Source organism: Phyllobates terribilis, unplaced genomic scaffold (genome assembly GCF_046119375.1).
Source record: "Phyllobates terribilis strain yellow unplaced genomic scaffold, ASM4611937v1 Scaffold_13__5_contigs__length_258822181, whole genome shotgun sequence".
In the NCBI taxonomy this organism is placed as follows: domain Eukaryota; kingdom Metazoa; phylum Chordata; class Amphibia; order Anura; family Dendrobatidae; genus Phyllobates; species Phyllobates terribilis.
This window is the reverse complement of record NW_027362773.1, coordinates 213,778,081-213,802,933: the sequence shown is the minus strand read 5'-3', so window position 1 is coordinate 213,802,933 and position 24,853 is coordinate 213,778,081. Positions and strand designations below refer to the sequence as shown.

At 45.4% G+C, this 24,853-nt stretch overlaps 1 protein-coding gene across 5 annotated transcripts in view; it reads right to left on the bottom strand.

Moving 5' to 3' along the window:
• PMFBP1 (polyamine modulated factor 1 binding protein 1) overlaps positions 1–24,853 on the bottom strand; it is a 99,703-nt gene that overhangs the window by 10,396 nt on the left and 64,454 nt on the right. For 2 of the 5 annotated variants that reach the window (XM_073659268.1, XM_073659270.1), the window contains 31 exons: positions 20,520–20,666; positions 20,116–20,178; positions 19,801–19,884; positions 19,562–19,708; positions 14,593–14,676; positions 14,342–14,521; positions 13,656–13,844; positions 13,408–13,566; positions 13,245–13,328; positions 12,620–12,766; positions 12,386–12,532; positions 11,832–12,011; positions 11,659–11,742; positions 9,206–9,373; positions 9,028–9,111; positions 8,778–8,945; positions 8,473–8,694; positions 7,601–7,831; positions 6,535–6,765; positions 6,102–6,224; positions 5,897–6,023; positions 5,667–5,824; positions 4,931–5,177; positions 4,633–4,822; positions 4,405–4,558; positions 4,169–4,336; positions 3,925–4,092; positions 3,336–3,503; positions 721–888; positions 470–637; positions 317–379 (listed from right to left, as the gene is read on the bottom strand). In XM_073659268.1, the coding sequence (XP_073515369.1) occupies positions 317–379; positions 470–637; positions 721–888; positions 3,336–3,503; positions 3,925–4,092; positions 4,169–4,336; positions 4,405–4,558; positions 4,633–4,822; positions 4,931–5,177; positions 5,667–5,824; positions 5,897–6,023; positions 6,102–6,224; positions 6,535–6,765; positions 7,601–7,831; positions 8,473–8,694; positions 8,778–8,945; positions 9,028–9,111; positions 9,206–9,373; positions 11,659–11,742; positions 11,832–12,011; positions 12,386–12,532; positions 12,620–12,766; positions 13,245–13,328; positions 13,408–13,566; positions 13,656–13,844; positions 14,342–14,521; positions 14,593–14,676; positions 19,562–19,708; positions 19,801–19,884; positions 20,116–20,178; positions 20,520–20,666 (4,701 nt within the window). The remainder of the gene's footprint in view (positions 1–316; positions 380–469; positions 638–720; positions 889–3,335; positions 3,504–3,924; positions 4,093–4,168; positions 4,337–4,404; positions 4,559–4,632; positions 4,823–4,930; positions 5,178–5,666; positions 5,825–5,896; positions 6,024–6,101; positions 6,225–6,534; positions 6,766–7,600; positions 7,832–8,472; positions 8,695–8,777; positions 8,946–9,027; positions 9,112–9,205; positions 9,374–11,658; positions 11,743–11,831; positions 12,012–12,385; positions 12,533–12,619; positions 12,767–13,244; positions 13,329–13,407; positions 13,567–13,655; positions 13,845–14,341; positions 14,522–14,592; positions 14,677–19,561; positions 19,709–19,800; positions 19,885–20,115; positions 20,179–20,519; positions 20,667–24,853) is intronic. The other 3 variants (XM_073659269.1, XM_073659271.1, XM_073659272.1) reach the window with 3 other exon arrangements.

The window sequence follows — 24,853 nt, the reverse complement described above, 5'->3', positions numbered from 1 at the left end:
GCTTGTTCAGTGCCCAGAGGATTTTTGTTGGTGTAGATAGGACAGTAATCTCCCATTGATCGGCGGGTGTCTAATGGCAAGGATCATGCAGTGTAAGCCCAGAATAAGGGTGCGACCACAGGCTGCAGATGGCTGTGTCCGACACTCTGCTCAATGGCCGCAAGATTTTGAAACCAAATTGTGCAGTCATTGGGCACCATGTTAAGCAGCAGCAGAGTGTTAGTCATTGGGCAGCACGTTAGTCTGAGTTTCAGACACAGACAGGCAGCAGCAGATGCGGCACCGCCCGTGTAATCCCACAGCAGTAGGTACTTGCCTCACTGGTGGCGGCGTTGTACTTCTGTCTCAGTTGGTTGAGTGAGTTCTGGAGGCCATCTCTCTGTGGGAGGAAAAACACAACATGCTGAATTAATCCAAACTATGGAAGTGACTTGTTACCAACACCCTGGCACAGTGAGATGTTCTCTACCTCTCTGCCTTCAGTTCGGAGTTTCTCCATGATGGCAGCGAGCTGTTCCTGCAGCTGCTTCACGTCGTCCTCCTTCTGCCTGAGCTCTTGTGCCCGCTCCTGGTGAAGCCTCTGCCAGTGCTGAAGCTGGTTACTGAGATCTCGCAGGCGGCTCTCGCACCCCTCTGCCTACAATACCATAACAATAGTAATGAGGGGCAAGGTCGCACCAGTATGACTGACTTATTTGTGCTACGGTCACCCACGCTCACCTCTTGCTCCTTCTGCCTGTGCAGATCATGCAGAGCGCTCATCTCTGAGCTCAGTCTGCGGATCCGCTCTTCTTGAGCTGCGCTGTCTCGCTCCAGCTCTGCCTTCCTCTGCTGTGCGCGCTGCAGCTCCGTCCTTACAGCGGCCAGTTCTCTGCTGCGCTCACTTAGCTGCTCAACAAACAAGGACATGATTCAGGATTCCTTTTCGGTTTCCATTAACTGCAGCTATAATAGCCTGTATACTGGACATGACCGCTGCAGCTAATCACTGGCTTCAGCGATCTTGTCCCATATACTGCGGAGGTCAGTGACTGGAGGCGGAGTATACAGCTGATGTGAACAAGACATTACAGGCAGATCAGAGATCATTCTTCCACATAAAGCTTATACCAGCCATTGAGCAAACTGTCCAAAGCCGAGGGTCTTGCCTGGTGGAAGACCACAGATGTCCTCCGCTACTTCACTCAGTCCAACAATGCAGATCATCGGTTACACAAGCACAAACCAATAACCAAAAAGAACTACTAAAATATAACTTTTAATCATGCGGTTAAAAATACACATATAACAATGTAACAAGTTATAGGGTCACCAACATATCTGAATCTTCTCAATATTCTGATTGCTGTGTTTTCTGAGGGTTCACATCAAGAGAGATCATTCAATTTACTCCTTAAGTCTATGACCCTGTACCATTCATCCGGTATGAGCTTTTATACTGAACTGTATTGTTTGGTGATGGTGGAGGTTTCTTAGATAGTTAGTCCCTATTAGGGTCACTTAGGGATAGCCGACGTTGAGTGGGGGCACAGTGTTGAACTTAGGGTGCCAACCTCCGCAGCAAGTAGGGTAAGTGAGGGTGAATACACTCCTCCACACCCTCTAAATTGTTTTTTTCTCCCTATAATAATAAGAATTTTATTTATAGCACCAACATAATCCGCAGCACTTTACAATTTTAGAGGCGACTTGTACAGACAATAAAGACATTACTGAATAAACATAACTCAGATACCAAAAGCAGTGACGGCCCTGATCCCAAGCTACAATCTATGAAGACCATTATATATTAAGAAGATTCAGATATGTTGGTGACCCTATAATGTGTCACGTTGTTATATGGGTATTTTTAACCGTATGATTAAAAGTTATATTTTAGTAGTTCTTTTTGGATATTATCTTTTATATACTCCGTCTGTAAATAATTATTTTGGTTACAAGCACAAAACATCTAGAAAAAGAGACACTCGTAAAGAACGGCCGATATATATTAGTTATCAATTGAGGCCAGTCAGATCATGGATCAACAAGTGCTCAGCAATTCCCGTTTGCCATCTTCGTGCTACTTACCGTTGATTTTTAATCGTTCCTGTGTGGACAACCCCTTTAATAAAAGCCTCTGACGTGGCCTTGTAGGCATCGTGTCACTACATCATCTAGGTGGTCAGAGTCCAATATTCAGCTCTAGTTTAGTGCCTTTTTTCTAACATGGGAAGAGTGGAGCCTCGGCTGCTGTGGCCTCCATAAGCTCTAATTTTGCATCACGTCGGTATTAAGGGTTCATACTATAATTGAGTAGTCAGAAAATGCCCCATGGGGTACACTTAAGGCAAAAGAGGATTTTTGGTACTCGCTGTAAAATTTTCTTGTAACCTTCATTAGGGAACAAAGGAAACCATGGGGTGAAGTCTGCTGCCTCCTAGAGGCCGCCATTAAGAATACATCTTAAGAAAAAAGTTGGGTCAGGCTACACCTGGCCTGCAGACACTCTGCTATTCAGTTAGTGCAAAAGTAGTTGAAGAAGAAAAACAAAGACCACCGAAACAAAGACTGCTGTGTCCCACAATGTAGACTACGAGAAGGATTTTTAGTATTTACTGTAAAATCTCTTCTTGGATGCCTCACTGAGGGACACAGGAAACCATTGGATGTCCTGTAGAATGTCCCAAAGCTGACTTTTTTTTCTTAAGATGTATTCTTAGTGTCAACCTCCAGGTGGCAGCAGACTTCAACCCCAATGATGTTTACAAGAAAAACAGCCACCACACAAGAGCTCGGGGGACGGATTGGGTTGTGTTTAGCACAAATAGCACAGGATGCCCTCTGGGGTCTGGGGGAGAATTAATAATTGTATTCTTTGGTCGCAGTCTCCACCACCATGCACATTGTTCAATCGTAGTTATGTTTTGAGGGGGTCAAAAATGCAGTCAGACTCCCTTTAAAGAAGACCTGTCACCAAGTCAAAAGTAGTCAACTTTTGCTCTTATTTTATTCCCACTGACCCCGAATATTCCACTATTTATTTATTTTTTTTAAATCCGTTGTACTGTTCCAGAGATATGGGCCTTTTTATTTAGTGCCAAGGGGGTGGTGCTGACAGGGTAATTATGCAGCGCAGCAAAAAGACCCGCCCCAGAGGATCCTGTCAGCACCGCCCCCTTGTAAAAATCCTAAAAATTACCACTGAATAAAAAAGGCCCATATCTCTGGAACTGTACGGCGGATTTATAAAAAGCAAGAGGGGAATATTCAGAGGAGGAACAGGAATAAAAGAACAAAAACTGGCCACTTATGACTTTGTGACAGGTCCTCCTTAACCCAATGTCCCATTGTACCTGTTCTCTGGCCTCTCGCAGACTGGTCTGAGTGGCGGTGACCTGGTTCTTGAGCTCCTGTACACACTCCTGAGCAGCACTCAGCTCCTGACTCCTTCCTCTCACTGTTTTCTGGGCGGCCTCTTCCTCCGAGCGCAGTCGCATCATAGATGCCTCCAAACGCTTAGACTGGGGATTAGTGAAAATGGTTGATGAGTAAAATGAGGATCAGACAGAGGATTTGAAGTGCCTATCAATGTAGGATGGTTCATCTGAAATTACAGCCAAAATTCTATGGTGCTTTCCATCAGGGAACTATGCCAGCAGCCACCACTAGGGGGAGCTTCTTATGGAAGCTGGATAACAGCCGGTCCATTCCTCTCCATGGTGTCTGACCCTATGAGGATGTATTATAACCCCATTCAGCAAACAACACAGGCATCCTAATGACTATTACAATAATAAAAAAGAAATAATCAATGTGGCGCGTCCTCGATATACTGGTGGAGATCCCTGCAGTTATACTGGGTTTCTGGCCTTTTGACTCCCGTGCACTGACGGCACTGCAGCACACTAGTATGGTTGATACAGGCGACTTGCTGACACCTACCTCCTTGCTCTGAGTCTGGATTTTCCTCTGTGTCTGCTGCAGAGCGCTCTTAGTGAGCTCTAATTGAGCGCCGCTGTCCCTGGCTTCCTCCTGTGCTGTCTGCCATCTTCTCTCTAGCTGTGAATAACTGCTCTGCAGGCTCTGCAATGCTCGATCTCGCTCTGCAAGCTGCAGGAACAGAAATGCTTTAGCGCCCCCTATGAAGTGATTTTTAATGAATGGGCGCACGCTGTTCTATGCTCACCAGCCGGTCAGAGTGCTTCACTCTCAGGCTCAGCTCCTCCAGCTCTCTCTGCAGCGCGGCCTCTCGCTCTCTGCTCCGGTGCTGCTGGCGCTGCAGCTCTTCATGCTGTACGTGCTGCTCTTCCAGCTCTGATCTCAGCGATTGCTGAATGGTGTTTTGTTCCTGCAGCTGAAGGACGTTTCTGTCATTGTGTGCTCTCTGCGCATTCTGGGACTTGTTATTACCGTGTCCGTTACCTGTTGCTGCAGCGCTCGGTGCTGCTCCTGCTCGCTCGCCTGCTCCAGCTGCACTTTGCTCAGCGAGTGCTGCAGTTTTAGGGCTTCTTGAGATGCTGCTTGATGCCTCTTCTTGGCCTCGTTAAGCTCCAGTTTCAGTCGCTCCACCAGTGTCCTGCTCATACAAAGTGATTAGATGGACGCATCTGACAGGTTTAATGGAGATTATTTGACCGGCAATGGCAGTACCTGCACTGCTCCACTTCTTCGTCGCCGGCATTTGCTCGCTCCCTTAGCGTGCGCATTTCACTTTCCGTCTTGCGTGCTTGCTGCTCCTGTCTTACGACTTCAGCTACACGCTCGCTCAGCTGCTCCTGTGCACTTTGCAGGGCGCTCTCCACCAGCAGGGTCTTCTCCTCCTGACCTGCCAGACCCTGCACTGGACACAAAGTCACCGTCCATTTTATTTAGAATGTGTGATCTTCCACCCATGTCTATATATTCCACATATATCTCTCACTTTCCTGCATCCCTTCATGTTTCTTACCTGCTTCTTGATGGAGCTTGTAAGTCTCTTGCAATTCTTTCTTCAGCTCTTGCATTTCCGCCCTTAAGGCGCCGTTCTCTCGCTCCCTCTGATCGGACTCTTTCTGTGCACTCTGCAGTCTTCTCTCCATGTTGCGCGCCGTCTCCACGTGACGCTCGATCTCCTGGTTGAGCGATTTTAAGGAGCTGCGAGCTTGCAGGAGATCGGCCTCTGACTGACGCAGCAGAGCATCGCGCTTCTGAATGGCCTGCGAGACGTGAAAAGTGAATGTATGTCCACACAGTACAGGCGTTTGCTAGGGTTTTTTATGTCACTGGCTTAGACCGCACCTGATAAAATAATGGAAGCAGACGTTGGGCTCGGCTTTGCCCATTGTCCATGACGGTTATTATAAATGTAGTCATGGACGGGCAGAGACATCATCTCTGTGTATAGGAAAGTGATTAATCACCGGCTTTCTGTTCTCATTAATATTTACAGGTTTATTCATAAAGTATTAAAGCCGCTTTGTAAACAGGTTCAAACCACACAGAGATGGATTGCCCGTTACATTGCCGTGTGTCGTCCGGTTAGAAGATCTAGTAATACTATTTAGAAGGGAGATTATTATCATTTTAATGCATTTTTACACCTTTTTTTTATAACCATTTTTTTATTCCTATAAATTGAAGAAAAATCCACAAAAAAAAGGTGTGTTAAGTATTTTCCTATATCAGGTGCGTGTCTCGGGCCTCACCTGCTCCTTGTGGGTGGTGACTTTACTGCTGTCCCTCAACTCCTCCTGCAGCTTCTGGATCTGCAGCTTCTGATCTGACACCAGACGCTTGTGCTCCTGTCCTTGCACTTCCGTGCTATGACGCAGGCTACAAACCTCCTTTTCCAGCCGCTCTACATCTGTGTACAGAGCAGTTCATGAAGCACCACGGTTTCCCTACATGATCCAGCCCCGTTATGACCTGGACTCACCCTTCATGGTGCCGTTCCTCTGCTCTCGCTCCTTTGTGAGCTCCAGTTTTAGTTCATGAAGAAGAGCCTGACTCCGTTCTGTCTCCTTCATCTGTTTCTTCACCTCCTCCTCTGAACGGCTAAGTTCCTGCAATCCCAAATACAAGATTAGTAGAGGAAACGAACGAGGAAAGATGTGGACGGTAGAAGCAACGAGTGTGCCGACCTGGGTGAGCTGACGGACCAGTCTCTCCATCTCTGAATAACTACCGTCGCTGTATCTGTGGGAGGCTTTATATGTGGAAAAGTCCGTCTGTAGCCTTACCAGATCTTCCTCTAATTCTACCGCCTGAAAGAAAAACCACAATGCATTTATATGGACTCCAAAAACCTCACAGACAGAAGGGATGCCCTAAACATAAGGCTGCAGCTGAATTACTTCAATAAAGACAAGAAAGGAATTTTCCTCCTATCTATAAGTAGATCCACATGGAAACTTGAGCAACTTTAGTATTATACTCCAGAGCTGCACTCGTCTGGCACCTTTCATTCCTTGTCCAGTGCCGATTTACTTTCTAGGAAGTGTCCATCTGTGGTTAAGGGGGTGGACATTCCCTTTAAGCTTAGCATGTATGACCGGTCAACAGATGGTCGCTCACCTGGTTCTGGAGCCTTGCTGCGTGCTCTCGCACAGTCTGCAGGATTTCTTCGCTCTGCTGTGCTTGCTCACGGCTGACGCTCAGATCGCTCTGTGTTGCTTGAAGCTCGTGGGTCAGTTGGTCTATGGCCTCCTCACACGTCTCCAGCTCCGAGCATTTACCCTCCAGTTCCTGCTGCAGAACCAGGAGATCCCCACGCAGAGCGGAGAGCCGTGCATCTCGCTCCGATACCTGGAGACATGCGTTATAGGAAGAGTATGTGTCAACTGCCCAATAATAGGACATGCAGCATTATATAGGGGGCTGTAGACTTCACAGCTAACATTGGTTTGGGGTAGATATACCACCTATCTATTGTATGGCGTCACCAGTGAAAAGTAGCTGCACGTCTAACAAAATATATATATATATACTTTAAAGACACGATACACCTTCGATTGCAGAGACACCCACCAATTACTAAGAGTGCTCAGGCGAGTGCTGCAGAGACGGATAACAGATACTACATGCATCTATACAGTCTGTCTGACGTCACAGAGGAGCGGCACGCCAAAAGCTTCTTCTCCTGGGGTCTCGGCATTCGGACCGCCACTCATCAAAAAAAGTCTATACAACCTGTCAAATGTTTTCAGAAAGTGCAGTAACATTAAACTGCGTGTAATCCTGAACTAGAAATCCCCCAGCTGTCAGCCGAGGCGTCTCCTGTTTATTCTTCCATGTTTTGAATTAGCAGATGCGGAGCTGATTACGGATATCGGCAGTCAGTACTATTCACTGTCATCATGTATCCCCCATAGGGGAGAAGGCTCGTCCGCAGTAGATTGGTTGCAGAATTTTTCAGAAACTGTTCCTCATCTGACCAGGGTTTACACATATCTGTTATGGAAACTGTTGCAGGTCGCAGTGAGACAACCATAGGAAATGATTAATGTGTAGCTACAATTTCACTGTCGCCCTCACCAAAGACTTGAAATCACCATTAATATATGCTTTACCCCTGTGCTTGAGCGCTCTAGTTTTCCCTTTGCCATCGATAAGGACAGTCTATACTTCCAGTTATTCTTACCTCTTCTTTCATCTCTCGAACCTCGTCTTCCATCTTCCTGAGGTTGGCCTCCAGCTCACCGGCGCGCGTCACACAGGCCTGGTACTTGCTGCGGTACAGCTCCATGCTGCTGTTGGAGGAGCTGTACAGACTCTCGGCACTCACTGCCCTCTCCTCCGCCTCCCACAGACTTGTCTGCAGCTTCTGAACCTCTTCATCTCGATGACGTACCTCGACATCTCGCTGCGATACCTGAGAGACGAGACCAGGACGTATCACACAGGACATATGTCAGAGACAACACATAAAAGTGTACAGATATAATTCATCAGTCGCATTGTAAAACACATTGCTCAGTACCCTGATCCCAAGTGCTATATCTCAAGAGCTGCATTCAAAATTCTGCTGGTTGCTATTGGAAATGCACAACCAGGTTGTTATCAATCGCACCCTTAATTTTTATACTGTGGAGTGACAGGTAGTTTCTGTCGGATCTGTTCACTAATGTAAAGCCTTCACATCCCAGGAAGAGAATTACCATAACGCAGCCATTAAAGCCACCAAAGATCGCTGGGGGCTCTGAAGCCTGCAGAATTCATAATGCAGCTCTCGATTATTAGGGGAAGCTAAAATATTCAGGGCTTGTATTCTAGAAAATATTCGCAGCAAAAAAAAGGCAGAAAGGTGGATAATGAGCATGGCTGCAAATTTTAAAGGGAACTTGTCATCTGATTTATGCTGCAAGAACCACCAGCTGCGCTATTACAGAGAAAACTCACTTAGAGAAGCCGGAAGGTTTACTCTGGGTTTTTACTCACTGAGCCAATGCTGCAGATTAAGAGGTCTGTAAAGTGTAGAAATATTCTACTTCAGTAATGATGACGGCGTCTTACCTGCTCCTCCAGCTGCAGCTGTAAATGCTGTGAGAGTGTCAGCTCCTGCGACAGTCTCTCCGCTTTCGCTCTGCAGCGCTGAAGCTCCAGTTCTTGCTCCTCGTGTCTCCGCGTCACGGACTCCAGTTTCTCCTGCAGCCGCGCAGAGTCGCTTCTGAAGCGATCGCTATCCACCTGATGGGTCTGTCTCAGAGAGGAGAGCTGATGCTGGAGTCTCTGCACCTGCAAACACAAAGGACCTTTATCATGTCAGTAAGCGTCTAGCAGCCCCACAGGCTTTTCTTTTGGCTCCATTTTTCCCTCACCTCAGTAAGACTGTTCTCTCTGTCCTGCTGCAGCTTTTGGATGACAGTTTCATTTTCAATGGCCGCTTTTTCACGTTCCGTGCAGATGTCCTGGAGACTCTGAACGTCGCTTTGTAAATTTTTGAGCTTGGAACGAGCGTTGCTCAACTCCTCGTCAAATTGGACATGCTGCAGAAAATACACCATAGTTACACAGCGATCGGCACGGACTTCTACACCCGGTTATTGAGTTTTTACCGCCCAGTCGCACCTCACTTTTTGCTTGTTGCAATTCTTGCTCTCGAGCCGTCAAGTCTGTGCGCAGATTCAGAATCACCTGATCCCGACTGGACACCTGCGATCAGGAAGGAGTCCGTAACGTGAGAAGCTCTGGAAAATGCGGTGAAGATAAGCAGAGCACATAATACAGGGGTCTCCCATCTCATCACCTCTTTCTGGGCAGCTTTGTGCTTCTCGCTGACGATCCCCAGGTCTCGCTCTAACCTCTCCACGCTGCTGCTGAGCTGGGACACCTCTTTATCGCTTGATTTCTGCTCCTCTGTCGCTCGGGCCAGTTCTTGTTGCTTCTGTTCCAGCAGTGACTGACATTGTGACAGCTGAGAAAACATGGTATATTTAATAAGGGCAAAAGAGGAAACTCTTTCCTCTTTCAGAAGCGGTATCGTGAACGTAAGTGATCACCTGTCAACAGAAAAGGTGGTAACTTGCTGATTACTGGGACCCCTAAACTGTTCTATGGAGAGTGCTGCTTGAATGGAGCGATGGTTCTTCATGTACAACATCGCTTCACTTATTGCCGAACTTAGCCAGTTCCATAGACCACAATGGGAGCAGTAGTGTACCAGACTGGCCATCGCTCTACTGAAACCCCCCCACCACAATCATACATTTATCACCGATCCCACCATGTGATAACCCATTTACACCTTTGGTACGTACGGATGCGCCGAGATCTGCATGTGCGGAGCAGGCTCGTTATTAATGGGGGAAAAAATGACAATTTCAACTTTTTTTTTTTCTTTAATTGACTTTTACTTTATTTTTTAGTCCCCTTAGGGAAGTTAAACCTGCGAGCGTTTGAGTGCCGATGTAAACCGCGATCTCGTCATGGGGGATGGATGAAGATGAAACATTTGCGCCACCTAAATGCCACTTGTTCGACATTGACAAGGCCATTTAAAGGATTATAAAGCAGAGATCACATCTCGTTCCGGTCGCTGCTGTTATAACACAGCCGGCACCTGCTATATTAGTCGATCTTAATATACACTGCTCAAAAAAATAAAGGGAACACTCAAATAACACATCCTAGATCTGAATGAATGAAACATTCTCATTGAATACTTTATGTACAAAGTTGAATGTGCTGACAACAAAATCACACAAAAATCATCAATGGAAATCAAATTTATTAACCAATGGAGGCCTGGATTTGGAGTCAACCCCAAAATTAAAGTGGAAAAACACACTACAGGCTGATCCAACTTTGATGTAATGTCCTTAAAACAAGTCAAAATGAGGCTCAGTATTGTGTGTGGCCTCCACGTGCCTGTATGACCTCCCTACAATGCCTGGGCATGCTCCTGATGAGGTTGCGGATGGTCTCCTGTGGGATCTCCTCCCAGACCTGGACTAAAGCATCCGCCAACTCCTGGACAGTCTGTGGTGCAACGTGACGTTGTTGGATGGAGCGAGACATGATGTCCCAGATGTGCTCAATCGGATTCAGGTCTGGGGAACGGGCGGCCAGTTCATAGCTTCAATGCCTTCATCTTGCAGGAACAGCTGACACACTCCAGCCACATGAGGTCTGGCATTGTCCTGCATTAGGAGGAACCCAGGGCCAACCCCACCAGCATATGGTCTCAAGGGGTCTGAGGATCTCATCTCGGTACCTAATGGCAGTCAGGCTACCTCTGGCGAGCACATGGAGGGCTGTGCGGCCCTCCTAAGAAATGCCACCCCACACCATTACCGATCCACTGCCAAACCGGTCATGCTGAAGGATGTTGCAGGCAGCAGATCGCTCTCCACGGCGTCTCCAGACTCTGTCATGTCTGTCACATGTGCTCAGTGTGAACCTGCTTTCATCTGTGAAGAGCACAGGGCGAGAGTGGCGACTTTGCCAATCGTGGTGTTCTGTGTCAAATGCCAAGCCTCCTGCACGGTGTTGGGCTGTGAGCACAACCCCCATCTGTGGACGTCGGGCCCTCATACCACCCTCATGGAGTCGGTTTCTAACCATTTGTGCAGACACATGCACATTTGTGGCCTGCTGGAGGTAATTTTGTAGCGCTCTGGCAGTGCTCCTCCTGTTCCTCCTTGCACAAAGGCGGAGGTAGAGGTCGTGCTGCTGGGTTGTTGCCCTCCTACGGTCCCCTCCACGTCTCCTGGTGTACTGGCCTGTCTCCTGGTAGCGCCTCCAGCCTCTGGACACTACGCTGACAGACACAGCAAACCTTCTTGCCACAGCTCGCATTGATGTGCCATCCTGGATGAGCTGCACTACCTGAGCAACTTCTGTGGGTTGTAGAGTCCGTCTCATGCTACCACGAGTGTGAAAGCACAACCAACATTCAAAAGTGACCAAAACATCAGCCAGAAAGCATTGGTACTGAGATGTGGTCTGTGGTCCCCACCTGCAGGACCACTCCTTTATTGAGGGTGTCTTGATAATTGCCAAAAATTTCCATCTATCGTCTATTCCATTTGCACAACAGCATGTGAAATTGATTGTCTATCAGTGTTGCTTCCTAAGTGGACAGTTTGATTTCACAGAAGTTTGATTTACTTGGAGTTATATTCTGTTGTTTAAGTGTTCCCTTTATTTTTTTGAGCAGTGTATATTAATAACTGGTTCGCGGTCCACTTTTTCACATACCTCGTTTCTGCACGATCCAAATTCTTCCTTTACTGATGACAATTCTTGCTGGAGGACTGCAATACTTTTTTCCCTCTGCTGAACCTGATGCACAGGGTAAGGAAACATTTCTGTAAAACATTTTTTGGGGATCTGAGCTTCTCTGAGCACAGCTGCCGGTATACACGATGTACCTGCGCCTCGGCCTCTTTGCTTGTCTCTTCTTTTTCCTGGATGGCGATTTGCAGAGCATCCTGTGAAGTTTGCAACTGTTCCTTAAGTGATTCGATATCAGAGTCTTTCCTGGTGATATCGAGCTGCAAAGCCTCAGCCTTGTGAAGAGTCTCGCTGAGCTGCTCTTCCTTCTGAGTCAACTGTGGGAGGAACAAAATCTGAGCTCAACGATTGGCTGCAGCGCTGTTCATGTGATGTCAGTTCTGCAGCCAGTAACTAATATCGGACCTGGGAAGGGCGCGTAAAGCAAATTTTAAGTAAAAAAAAAAAAAACAGATTGCACCCAAGGGATAAAAGTTTTATGAAAGAGCCCTTTAATGTACTAGTGACTGAGGAGAACACGCTTTATAGCAAGCTTAGAAAAAGGGTTTAAGGACCGGCTGGTATTTTGCATGTGGCACTTGCTGCATCCATTATTTTTATGCAGATACAAGGACATGTTCAGAGAGCGAACCCCTATGGTGTAAAGCAGTGCGGGCATACAATGTCCTGGCAGCTATATTAGAAGCGTCACCTCCTTCTGAAGCTGCTGGACGTTGCCCTGGAGGGAATCTCTTTCCTCCTGGATGAGTGTAATCTTCTCTTGGGCTGTCTCTTCTTCAGACTGGCATGTTGCCAGTTGGGATTCTAGTCTCTTTGTGGCTCTCGCCTGTGCCAGCATCTAGAAACACGTACACGACAGTGCGGTAAAACGAGGCAACGTAGTCACAGATCCGTCGGATAAGTCGCCGAGAGATGTCCATCTTACCTTCTGCTCCACATCCTCCTTTTGGATGTTTAGATGTCGCATTTCTCTTTCTAACCTCAGTACGGTCTCGCTCTGTGAGGTCTTCTCTGTCTGACACCGTGACAGCTCCTCCTGGAGACCCATCCTTGTGGTCTCTACATGCTGGACCTGGATAGCAATGGGATTAAAATATGGGATAGACCGAATGTAATCCAAATCAAGCGGAACCTGATGTAAAGGAAATCTGTCAGCAGGTTTTTGCTGCCTAATCTGAGAGCAGCATAATGTAGAGACAGAGACCCTGATTCCAGCGATGTGTTCCTTACTGGGCTGCTTGCTGTAATTTTGATAAAAATCACAGTTTTATCAACAGGAGATTATCACTAGAGTAAACCTGCTGTCACGCCCCCGCCACTGATTGGCAGATTTCAGTGTGCACTGTGCCAATCAGTGGTGTGGGCGGCGTTATACCCAGCTCAGCATTCAGAACTGCTAGATCTGCAGCAGATAAAACAGGAATTTTAACAAAACTGCAGCAAGCAGCCCAGTAAGTGATACAAGGCTGGAATCAGGGTCTCTGCCCCTACATCATCCTGCTCTCAGATGAGGTAGCAGAAACCTGGTGACAAAATAAGATAATTCTTACCTTATCTTCTGAGAGCTGCAGCTGCCGCCGCAGGTCCTGCGCCTCTTTACGCAATCGTTCCACCTGCTGCTCTTTCTGGTTCAGCTAAGGGACAAATAGAAGAAAAATGAACTGATGTCAGGCATGTAAACCAGGCCGCAGACTGCCAGGAGCGTCATTGTACCTTGCTCTCAATCAAATTGTGCTGCTCGCTTACGGCCAGGCTCTGGACCTCCAGCTCAGCATGCAGCGCACCGGTCTCCTGTTCTAACCGCTGGCTATGTTCCTGCAGCCGAAGTTTTTCTTCTTGCAGCTCCTGCAGTGACTGCTCCTTATTAATGAGCTGTAAGTAAATGATATCAATCAGGAAACCAGATTCTAACAGTCAGTATTGCACATGAGAGTCACTCTATATCACACGCGGCGTCCAACCTGCTCTCGAGCTCGGTGAAGACTCTCCAGAATGCTCCGATGTTCCCTCTGCAGTTCTGCGTTCTTCCTCTCTTGCTCCAGGACTCGGTCCTGCAGCTCCAATGCTTCTCTCTGAGAACTGCTGTACCTCCCCCGCAGAGACGCTGCCTCGGCCTGAGCGCTCTGCCGCTCTTCCTGCATGGAGGTCAGCTGCACGGAGAAATAAAATGCATTTATCACCAGGGGGTTAATATGTATATGATAAATGGCAGCAAATAAATTAATTATGTGCAAATATATGCATCTGTGTCACATCAAACCCAAAACTGGGATGATGCAATGAGAGTCTAAAAAGTAATGGAGGTGGTCTATATTCGGGGGAGAACAGGTAGGTTCACTTTAACAGAAGAAGGAGATGCGATGGCTTCTATTCTTCGGGTTTATGTGATTTTAGAAGAAAAGTACTTTTGAAAAGAAGAAAACACATGAAAATTAAGCACAGTCACTCACTGTGCACTCTGTTATATCAGATTTTGATATTCACAGGGATAACTAGCAGCAAAATATGCGACAAATCCGCATTTATCTCAACATTTTTTTGCTGTGCATTTGATACAACTTTTTCTACGGATCATTAGAAAAATCTGTGTTCGATTATTTCCGCCCCTTGTGGAACCACCCTAAAATGAAGTTCACAATTCACAGACCAGGATCTTTGTGTCCTTCATCTCTGATCTCATCCTGTGAATTATTGTCAAATGTTCATGCTCCGCACTCTCTGCTCTCTGAAGCCTTTCCTCCAGCTCGTGTCTCTGCTGTACCTCCCATGCGTGCGGCGTCTGCTCCTCCCGCTGTAAGTACAGAGACTCTTCCCTTAGTTTATTCACCTGCAGAGAAACAAAATGATGTCAGCACTAGACAAGAAGACCCATTCGGTCTCATCTGGACGTTTCCTTACCTCGGCTTCAAGTTCTCGCTGGCGGACCCTCAGAGCATAGTTATCTCCCTCCAGTTGTGACAGACGCAAGTTACAATCGGAGACCTGGAGATCAGAAAAGATATACATATATAATACACACATCATTAGACGATCGCAGGTTCAAGTTCCCTAAGGGGACTAACAAAAATCTATCTACATACAGTACAGACCAAAAGTTTGGACACACCTTCTCATTTAAAGATTTTTCTGTATTTTCATGGCTATGAAAATTGTACATTCACACTGAAGGCATCAAAACTATGAATTAACACATGTGGAATTATATACTTAACAAAAAAGTGTGAAACACCTGAAAATATGTCTTATATTCTAGGTTCTTCAAAGTAGCCACCTTTTGCTTTGATGACTGCTTTGCACACTTTTGGCATTCTCTTGATGAGCTTCAAGAGGTAGTCACCGGAAATGGTTTTCACTTCACAGGTGTGCCCTGTCAGGTTTAATAAGTGGGATTTCTTGCCTTATAAATGGGGTTGGGAACATCAGTTGTGTTGTGCAGAAGTCTGGTGGATACACAGCTGATAGTCCTACTGAATAGACTGTTAGAATTTGTATTATGGCAAGAAAAAAGCTGCTAAGTAAAGAAAAACGAGTGGCCATCATTACTTTAAGAAATTAAGGTCAGTCAGTGTGAAAAATTGGGAAAACTTTGAAAGTGTCCCCAAGTGCTAAAGAACACAAGGAATGGACATTAGACCAGTGGAAATCTGTGCTTTGGTCTGATGAGTCCAAATTTGAGATCTTTGGTTCCAACCACCGTGTCTTTGTGTGATGCAGAAAAGGTGAACGGATGGACTCTACATGCCTGGCTCCCACCGTGAAGCATGGAGGAGTAGGTGTGATGGTGTTGGGGTGCTTTGCTGGTGACACTGTTGGGGATTTATTCAAAATTGAAGGCATACTGAACCAGCATGGCTACCACAGCATCTTGCAGCGTCATGCTATTTCATCCGGTTTGCGTTTAGTTGGACCATCATTTATTTTTCAACAGGACAATGACCCCAAACACACCTCCAGGCTGTGTATGGGCTATTTGACCAAGAAGGAGAGTGATGGGGTGCTACGCCAGATGACCTGGCCTCCACAGTCACCAGACCTGAACCCAATCGAGATGGTTTGGGGTGAGCTGGACCGCAGAGTGAAGGCAAAAGGGACAAAAAGTGCTAAGCATCTCTGGGAACTCCTTCAAGATTGTTGGAAGACCATTTCCGGTGACTACCTCTTGAAGCTCATCAAGAGAATGCCAAGAGTGTGCAAAGTAGTCATCAAAGCAAAAGGTGGCTACTTTGAAGAACCTAGAATATAAGACATATTTTCAGTTGTTTCACACTTTTTTTGTTAAGTATATAATTCCACATGTGTTAATTCATAGTTTTGATGCCTTCAGTGTGAATGTACAATTTTCATAGTCATGAGAATACAGAAAAATCTTTAAATGAAAAGGTGTGTCCAAACTTTTGGTCTGTACTGTACATATATGATATACACCAAACATCAGACGATGGCAGATTCAAGTCCCCTGAGGGGACGAACAAGAAAGTGTAATAATGGTTAAAAAAAACTATACACACATATTTATACTGTATTTTTCAGACTATAAGACGCACCTAGGTTTTAGAGGCGAAAAATAGAAAACAAATCAAAGCAAAAAGTGTGGTCATGATGCCCTGTTATGGGGAGGAGGTCTGCTGCTGACACTGTTATAGGGGTAATGTCCCCCAATTCTGTATATATATCCCCTTTCTAATATATATGCCCCATCCTGGTATATAAAGCCCCCATCCTGGTATACATGGCACCCCCATCCCCATCCTGGTATGTATGGCACCCCATCCCCATCCTGGTATGCATGGCACCCCCATCCCCATCCTGGTATGCATGGCACCCCTGATCTCCATCCTGGTATGCATGGCACCCCCATCCTGGTATGCATGGCACCCCCATCCTGGTATGCATGGCACCCCCATCCTGGTATGCATGGCACCTCCATCCCCAGCCTGGTATGCATGTCAACCCCATCCTGGTATGCATGGCACCCCTGATCTCAATCCTGGTATGCATGGCACTCCCATTGCCCCATCACCATGCACACAAAAAAATTAAACAATTCTACTCACTTTTCTTCCCTTGCTCCAGCACTGCATCCTGTTCTGCTGCCAGCAGCTGATCTCAGCATGTGAGCCGCGCATGACGTCACTTCCATGCGCCCTCAGACTCTGAGATAAGCTGCTGGAATAGTTACTGCTCCCTATGCCGGGACCATGGACGTGGGGGAGCAGTGACTATTCACTCTCCTTCAAAGTGCGCACAGTGTCACCCCAGCCGCAGCTTCCTGCAGCAGCTGAGAGATCACTTGTGCCCGCTACTAAAGAGAATGAATATTCACTACTCCCCACGCCCAGGGGAGTGGGGAGAAGTGAATATTCATACTCTTTAATAGCGGGCACACATGATCGCCGAGCCGCTGCAGGAAGTCGCGGCTGGGCTAAAACTGTGCCCGCTATTGAGGAAAATGAATATTCACTGCTCCCCACACCCATGGTCCCTGGCGTGGGGAGCAGTGACTATTCCGACAGTGGATCTCAGTGTCTGAGGGCGCATGGAAGTGAAATCCCTAATGTTTAACAGCGGGCACAGTGTTGGCTGAAGCAGGCGGCTCCTGCCTCCTGTGTTCTGCTCCGCCGCCGCTACCGCACCCCCCTCACCCACAGCCACATTCGGACCGCTACCGCACCCCCCTCACCCACAGCCATATTCGGACCGCTACCGCACCCCCCTCACCCACTGCCACATTACAGTCCAAAAAATATGGTTTATACACATATACATACAAACACATTTAATACACACATTTCTTTTTGAAGCTACAATAATCTGAATCATTCTCTCTTTTTTATTAAAAAAGAAAAAAAAATTTAAAAAACACAAATTTATTATCTCCACGTCTATAAAAAGTCTGATCTATCAAAATATCAAATTAAATCCACCCGGTCGATAAATGGCGTAATAAGAAAAATCAAAACACCAGAAATGTGCAAAACACCGCAAAAAACGCAATAAGTAGCAATCTAAACGTCATATCTACAACAAAATAATAAAAACATCAGTTCGTCACGCGAACAACAAGCCCCCGAACTGCTTCATCTACCAAAAAATGAAAAGGTTACGGGTACTGAAACATGGCGTCCCAAGAGAATTTTTCTTTTTTTTTAGGACACTTAAGTAAAACAAACTATAGAAGTTTGGAATTGCTTTAATAGTAATGACCTCGAGAATCAGGGTTCCACCTAATTTTTACCAGAAAATGAAAGTGCAAAAAAATTTGCCACTGAGTTGCTAGAGTGGGCATATACAGTCATGGCCAAAAGTATTGAGAATGAGACAAATAGTAATTTTTCCAAAGTTTACTGCTTCATTTTTTGTAATGGCAATTTGCATATACTCCTGAATGTCAAAGAGTGATCAGCTTAACAGCAATTACTGTACTTGCAAAGTCAATATTTGCCCAGAAAATTAACCTTAACCCCCAAAACACATTTCAACATCATTGCAGTCCTGCCTTAAAAGGAGCAGCTAACATCGTTTTAGTGATTGATCCATTAACACAGGTGTGGGTGTTGATGAGGACAGGGCTGGCGATCAATCAGTCATGATTAAGTAAGAATGACATCACTGGACACTTTAAAAGGAGGCTGGTTCTTGGTATCATTGTTTCTCTTCAGTTAACCATGGTTATCTCTAAAGAAACACGTGCAGCCATCATTGCACTGCACAAAAATGGCCTAACAGGGAAGAGTATCGCAGCTACAAAGATTGCACCTCAGTCAACAATCTATCGCATCATCAAGAACTTCAAGGAGAGAGCTTCCATTGTTGTCAAAAAGGCTCCAGGGCGCCCAAGAATGACCAGCAAGCGCCAGGACCGTATCTTAAAACTGTTTCAGCTGCGGGATCGGACTACCAGCAGTGCCGAGCTTGCTCAGGAATGGCAGCAGGCTGGTGTGAGTGCTTCTGCACGCACTGTGAGGCGGAGACTCTTTGAGCAAGGGCTGGTTTCAAGGAGGGCAGCAAAGAAGCCACTTCTCTCCAGAAAAAACATCAGGGACCGACTGATATTCTGCAAAAGGTACAGGGAGTGGACTGCTGAGGACTGGGGCAAAGTCATTTTCTCTGATGAATCCCCTTTTCGATTGTTTGGGACATCTGGAAAACAGCTTATTCGGAGAAGAAGAGGTGAGCGCTACCACCAGTCTTGTCTCATGCCAACTGTAAAGCATCCTGAAACCATTCATGTGTGGGGTTGCTTCTCAGCCAAGGGAATCGGCTCACTCACAGTCTTGCCTAAAAACACAGCCATGAATAAAGAATGGTACCAGAATGTCCTCCAAGAGCAACTTCTCCCAACCGTCCAAGAGCAGTTTGGCGCCCAACAATGCCTTTTCCAGCATGATGAAGCACCTTGCCATAAAGCAAAGGTGATAACAAAATGGCTCATGGAACAAAACATAGAGATTTTGGGTCCATGGCCTGGAAACTCCCTAGATCTTAATCCCATTGAGAACTTGTGGTCAATCATCAAGAGACAGGTGGACAAACAAAAACCAACAAATTCTGGCAAAATGCAAGCATTGATTATGCAAGAATGGACTGCTATTAGTCAGGATTTGGTCCAAAAGTTGATTGAGAGCATGCCAGGGAGAATTACAGAGGTCTTGAAGAAGAAGGGGCAACACAGCAAATATTGACTTGCTGCATTAACTCATTCTAACTGTCAATATAACCTATTGGTACTCATAATATGATTGCAATTATATTTCTGTATGTGATATAAACATCAGACAAACACTAATAAAAACCAGAGGCCAGCAGATCATGTGAAAATATAATTTTGGTGTCATTCTCAAAACTTTTGGCCATGACTGTAAGGTACCTGTCTATGGGCCTCGTCTCTCTGCACAACGCTCGTCTTCAGGTCTTTATGAAGCTGCTGTATTCTCCCGTGTCTCTGCTCCAGCTCTCCTTGCCTCTCCCGCAGCTCCCGCTGCAGTCTGTAGACCTGCTGTTCTTGGGCATCCAGCTGAACAAAAAAAAGTGTAATGACAATGAGGCACCAGCAGGAGGCGCATGTAAGAGATGTACTGCGGATACGGAAATAATGACCATCATTACCTCCGAGGACAGGACATCTTGGGTGTTTTGTAGGGCGAGCATTTCATTCTGCGCTGCCTTAAGTTCAGCATCTCTTCGATCCAACTGGCAGGAAAGGCAATTATTAAAAAAGTGTGTATTGTAATAACTTACTGCACTAGAAATATTGACCTCAACCTAATACGCAAGTACCAGTTGCCTCACAGCCACTACTGGACACTAATAGAGGTCGTCGGAAGGTAAATATCATTTTTGCACATTTCAAAATAGCAGCCAGAAGAACTAGGATTACAGCTCTGGAGTATAAGAAAAGATATAAAGCTTTGATGCACATACCTCAGCCTTGAGTAAGTCATTGCTTCTGGATAAAGAAGAGCTTTCTGGAGGCCCGCTACTAACCTGGGGGCATAAAGTCACATTGCTGACATTTGTATTACACCTGTGACAACCATTAAAGTGAACCCACCATCAGATCCCTGAAGCTCAAACCACGGGCAGGTGAATCAGAGCCTGGTTGTGTGAATTTTTGACGATTCGGCTCCAGACCATAGATAGAGACGAGACCAGTCCGACACTGCCCTGGCTGACATCTCGCCGCACTGCTATAGGTGATTGACAGGTCTCTCGCATGTGTGTGTATGTAGGAAGACACCTGTCAATCACCAGGAGCGGCATGGGGAGAAGCAGGCTGCACAATATACAGATTCCCATGGAGGCAGGATATGGCTAAGGCTGCTCACCGCTTGGCTCAAAGCTTTGACCTGGTTCTCCAAATGGTGTTTCTCCTGGAGGTGGATGACGGCCTTGGAGTCCTTCAGCGAGATCTCCTGGTGCAGGGCAGTGATGGTGTCCTGCAGCTCCTGCAAGCGTGCCTCCTTCTCTAGGACCTAAGAGAAATTTCAGCATGTAGTTTGCCAATATAACTTTATTTCTTGCACCGGATCACAGTCATTTTATTCAACAAAACAATAGACTAATATATAAATATATGAAGTTTAAGTGGATTACTGAGTGAAATACCTCAACACCTGGAGAAAGACCTTCTCAACACATCATGAGGGACAGCGATGTGTCCGAGACCCTGATTCCATCGATGTGTCACTTACTAGGCTGTGTTTTGCTGTTCCGATAAAATCAGTGTTTTATCAGCAGGAGATTATCACTGCAGGACTAGGTGTCTCATGCTTCCTAGCCCAACCACGCCTCCACCACTGATGTGGGCATGGTTATACAGAAAACGGAGATTGTATCACACCAGCTAAATCCAGTACACTACCATAAGGGATACAGCACTGGAATCAGGGTCTTCGCCGCTACATTATGCTGCTGTCAGATTACATAGCGAAATCCTGCTGACAGATTCCCTTTATAGACAAGTAAGTCTAAAGAAAACTGTATTAAACAATAAATTAGTGATTTCCCCCGCAAAGTCTGTGATCCTATAATGTGGCGAAGCATGAGCCCTGTGTTAGTACCCCCTAGAGAGATGTGCCCTGAGAAGCGAGAATTAACATTTCTTTTTATTTCTGTGGAACAAGCACTCCTGCGCGCATGCATCTACCGACAGCAAAGACGCTAGCAAAAATAGTTTGGATTTTTTTCATTGACATAGCCATATGGGGGGTACTCATTTTCTTTTTTGTGCAATGGGTTCCAGTTTTGAATTCCACCATTTATTTTATAATATACAGTGGGGGTAGGGAAAGTATTCAGACCCCTTTACATTTTTCACTCTTTGTTTCATTGCAGCCATTTGGTAAATTCTGCAGCCATTTGGTAAATTCTAAAAAGTTCATTTTTTTCTCATTAAAGTTCACTCTGCACCCCATCTTGACTGAAAAAAAAGCAGAAATGTTGAAATTTTAGCAAATTTATTTAAAAAAACTGAAATATCCCATGGTCATAAGTATTCAGACCCTTTGCTCAGTATTGAGTAGAAGCACCCTTTTGAGCTAGTACAGCCACGAGTCTTCTTGGGAATGATGCAACAACTTTTTCACACCTGGATTTGGGGATCCTCTGCCATTCTTCCTTGCAGATCCTCTCCAGTTCCGTCAGGTTGGATCGTGAACGTTGGTGGACAGCCATTTTCAGGTCTCTCCAGAGATGCTCAATTGGGTTTAGATCAGGGCTCTGGCTGGGCCAGTCAAGAATGGTCACAGAGTTGTTCTGAAGCCACTCCTTTGTTATTTTAGCTGCGTGCTTAGGGTCATTGTCTTGTTGGAAGGTGAACCTTCGGCCAAGTCTGAGGTCCAGAGCACTCTGGAAGAGGTTTTCATCCAGGATATCTCTGTACTTGGCCGCATTCATGTTTCCTTCAATTATAACCAGTCGTCCTGTCCCTGCAGCTGAAAAACACCCCCATAGCATGATGCTGCCACCACCATGTTTCACTGTTGGGATTGTATTGGGCAGGTGGATGAGCAGTGCCTGGTTTTCTCCACACATACCACTTAGAATTATCACCAAAAGTTCTATCTTAGTCTCATCAGACCAGAGAATCTTATTTCTCATAGTCTGGGAGTCCTTTCATGTGTTTTTGAGCAAACTCTATGCGGGCTTTCATATGTCTTGCACTGAGGATCTGCCATAAAGGCCCGACTGGTGGAGGGCTGCAGTGATAGTTGACTTTGTGGAACTTTCTCCCATCTCCCTACTGCATCTCTGGAGCTCAGCCACAGTGATCTTGGGGTTCTTCTTTACCTCTCTCACCAAGGCTCTTCTCCCACGATTGCTCAGTTTGGCTGGACGGCCAGGTCTAGGAAGACTTCTGGTGGTCCCAAACTTCTTCCATTTAACAATTATGGAGGCCACTATGCTCTTAGGAACCTTGAGTACTGCAGAAATTCTTTTGCAACCTTGGCCAGATCTGTGCCTTGTCACAATTCGGTCTCTGAGCTCCTTTGGCAGTTCCTTTGAGCTCATGATTCTCATTTGGTCTGACATGCACTGTGAGCTGTGAGGTCTTATATAGACAGGTGTGTGCCTTTCCAAATCAAGTCCTATCAGTTTAATTAAACACAGCTGGACTCCAATGAGGGAGTAGAACCATCTCAAGGAGGATCACAAGGAAATGGACAGCATGTGACTTAAATAAGTGTCTGGGCAAAGGGTCTGAATACTTATTGACCATGTGATATTTCAGTTTTTCTTTTTTAATAAATTTGCAAAAATCTCTGCATTTCTGTTTTTCTCAGTCAAGATGGGGTGCAGAGTGTACTTTAATGAGAAAAAAATGAACTTTTTAGAATTTACCAAATAGCTGCAATGAAACATAGAGTGAAACATTTAAAGGGGTCCGAATACTTTCCGTACCCACAGTAACACACTGAGAAATGGGAAAAAAGGGAAAAAAATTCTAAGTGGGGAGAAATAGTGAAAAAAAAATAATTCGGCCATTGCTTTTTGGGTTTTGTTTTTACAGTGCTCATTGTGCAATAAAAATGACCTGGGAATAGAATTCTGCAGGTCAGTACAACTATGGTGATATCATAGTATAGTTTTTTGTTTTTTTTAAACAACTAAAATAATAAATTCAGAAACTGGCAACAAAATAAAAGTTAGTGTTGCCATTCTCCTTGATCCATAACTTTTTATTTTTCCGTCATGCAGCTCTATGAGGGCTTGTTTTCTACATGCTGAGCTGACGTTTTCAGTGATATCATTTTGGGGTACATATGACTTTCTGATCTCTTCTTCCTGTAATTTTTTTTTTTTTTTTTTAATTAAAAGACATGCCACAACCGAAAAAGGCAATCCTGGCATCTATATTCTCCTCTTAGAGGTTTAAACATATGGTTTAAATAATATTAAATTATAATAGATTGAACTGTTTCAGGCACCACAATGTCAGGTATGGTTTTTTTTTTTTCAATTTCTTTATTTTGGAAAGTGATGTGTTTTAATTTTTTTCCATATATTTTTCAACTTTTTTTTCTTTAAATCTTTACTTTATATTTTAGTCTCCTTATGGGACTTTGGTGGAAATGGTGGTACTGCAGTATATAGTGTAATTGTGGTTCACGGGAGTACTAAGGTGGCAGTTATATGGACCGCCAGCATGTGCAATCACGGACCCAATAAGATCCAGTCCACACATTGCGCCATTTAAATACTTATGTCAAGGATTGACAGTAGCATGTAAATGGTTAAGAGCAGTGACTGGAACCAGCATCAGCCGCTGCTGTTAACAGACAGATGCCGGCAATATAACACAGCCGACACCTGCTGCGTATGAAGCGGGCTCAGCTCCTGAGCCCACTCTATACATCCTTCAGGGACCAATGATGAAAAAGTACATCATGGGTCATTCAGGGGCTAAACATTGTACAGACCATTACGGCAGAGCCTCTTCCAGCAGGATAATGCCCCGGCCTCACTGCAAAATCAGTCCAGGAATGGAGGAACGTGACAAAATCAAGGTTGTGATTGTCCGGATCCTGCAAAAATGTAGAGACTGGTAAGGCTATGCTGATGGCATCCCCTCCTGTGGTGCCATGTGGGTATGCAATGGGTGTCATATGCTGCCTCAGGGGATGTCAAAACTGACAGTTACCTGCAGTGCCAAGCAAAGGACGATGAGCCCTATGTACAGTAACAGGCACTCCACTGTTAGGACTCACCAAGGAACCCCCCCAAAAAAATAGTAACCGTCATCTTAATTTTTATTTCATAAATTAATAGTATACATGAAAATAAGAAACTTTGTAATATATCTTATGAGAAAAATCTGCTTCTGTCTCCACCAGGACTGATTTTTCACTCAATTCATGGGTCAGAGTTGGTGCTTTTAACATTCTATGGAGGAGGAGTAGCTAGAAGCATATAAAGATGTTCTGCTGCAAGTTCTCCTGAAATGTTACAGTTCTGCATAGAACTTTATATGCACCAACTGTCGTCTCTTATCTCAGTAATGGGAAAGTCTATTCTCTGAGGACATGTTACCCTTGAATTGAGAATTTTATGAATAAATGATTAGTCCAGGAGGAAAAAAACGTATTTCTCTGATCTATATATATTACAAAGCTTCTTATTTTCACATGAGCTATTGATTTATGACTTATTGCTCTATAAC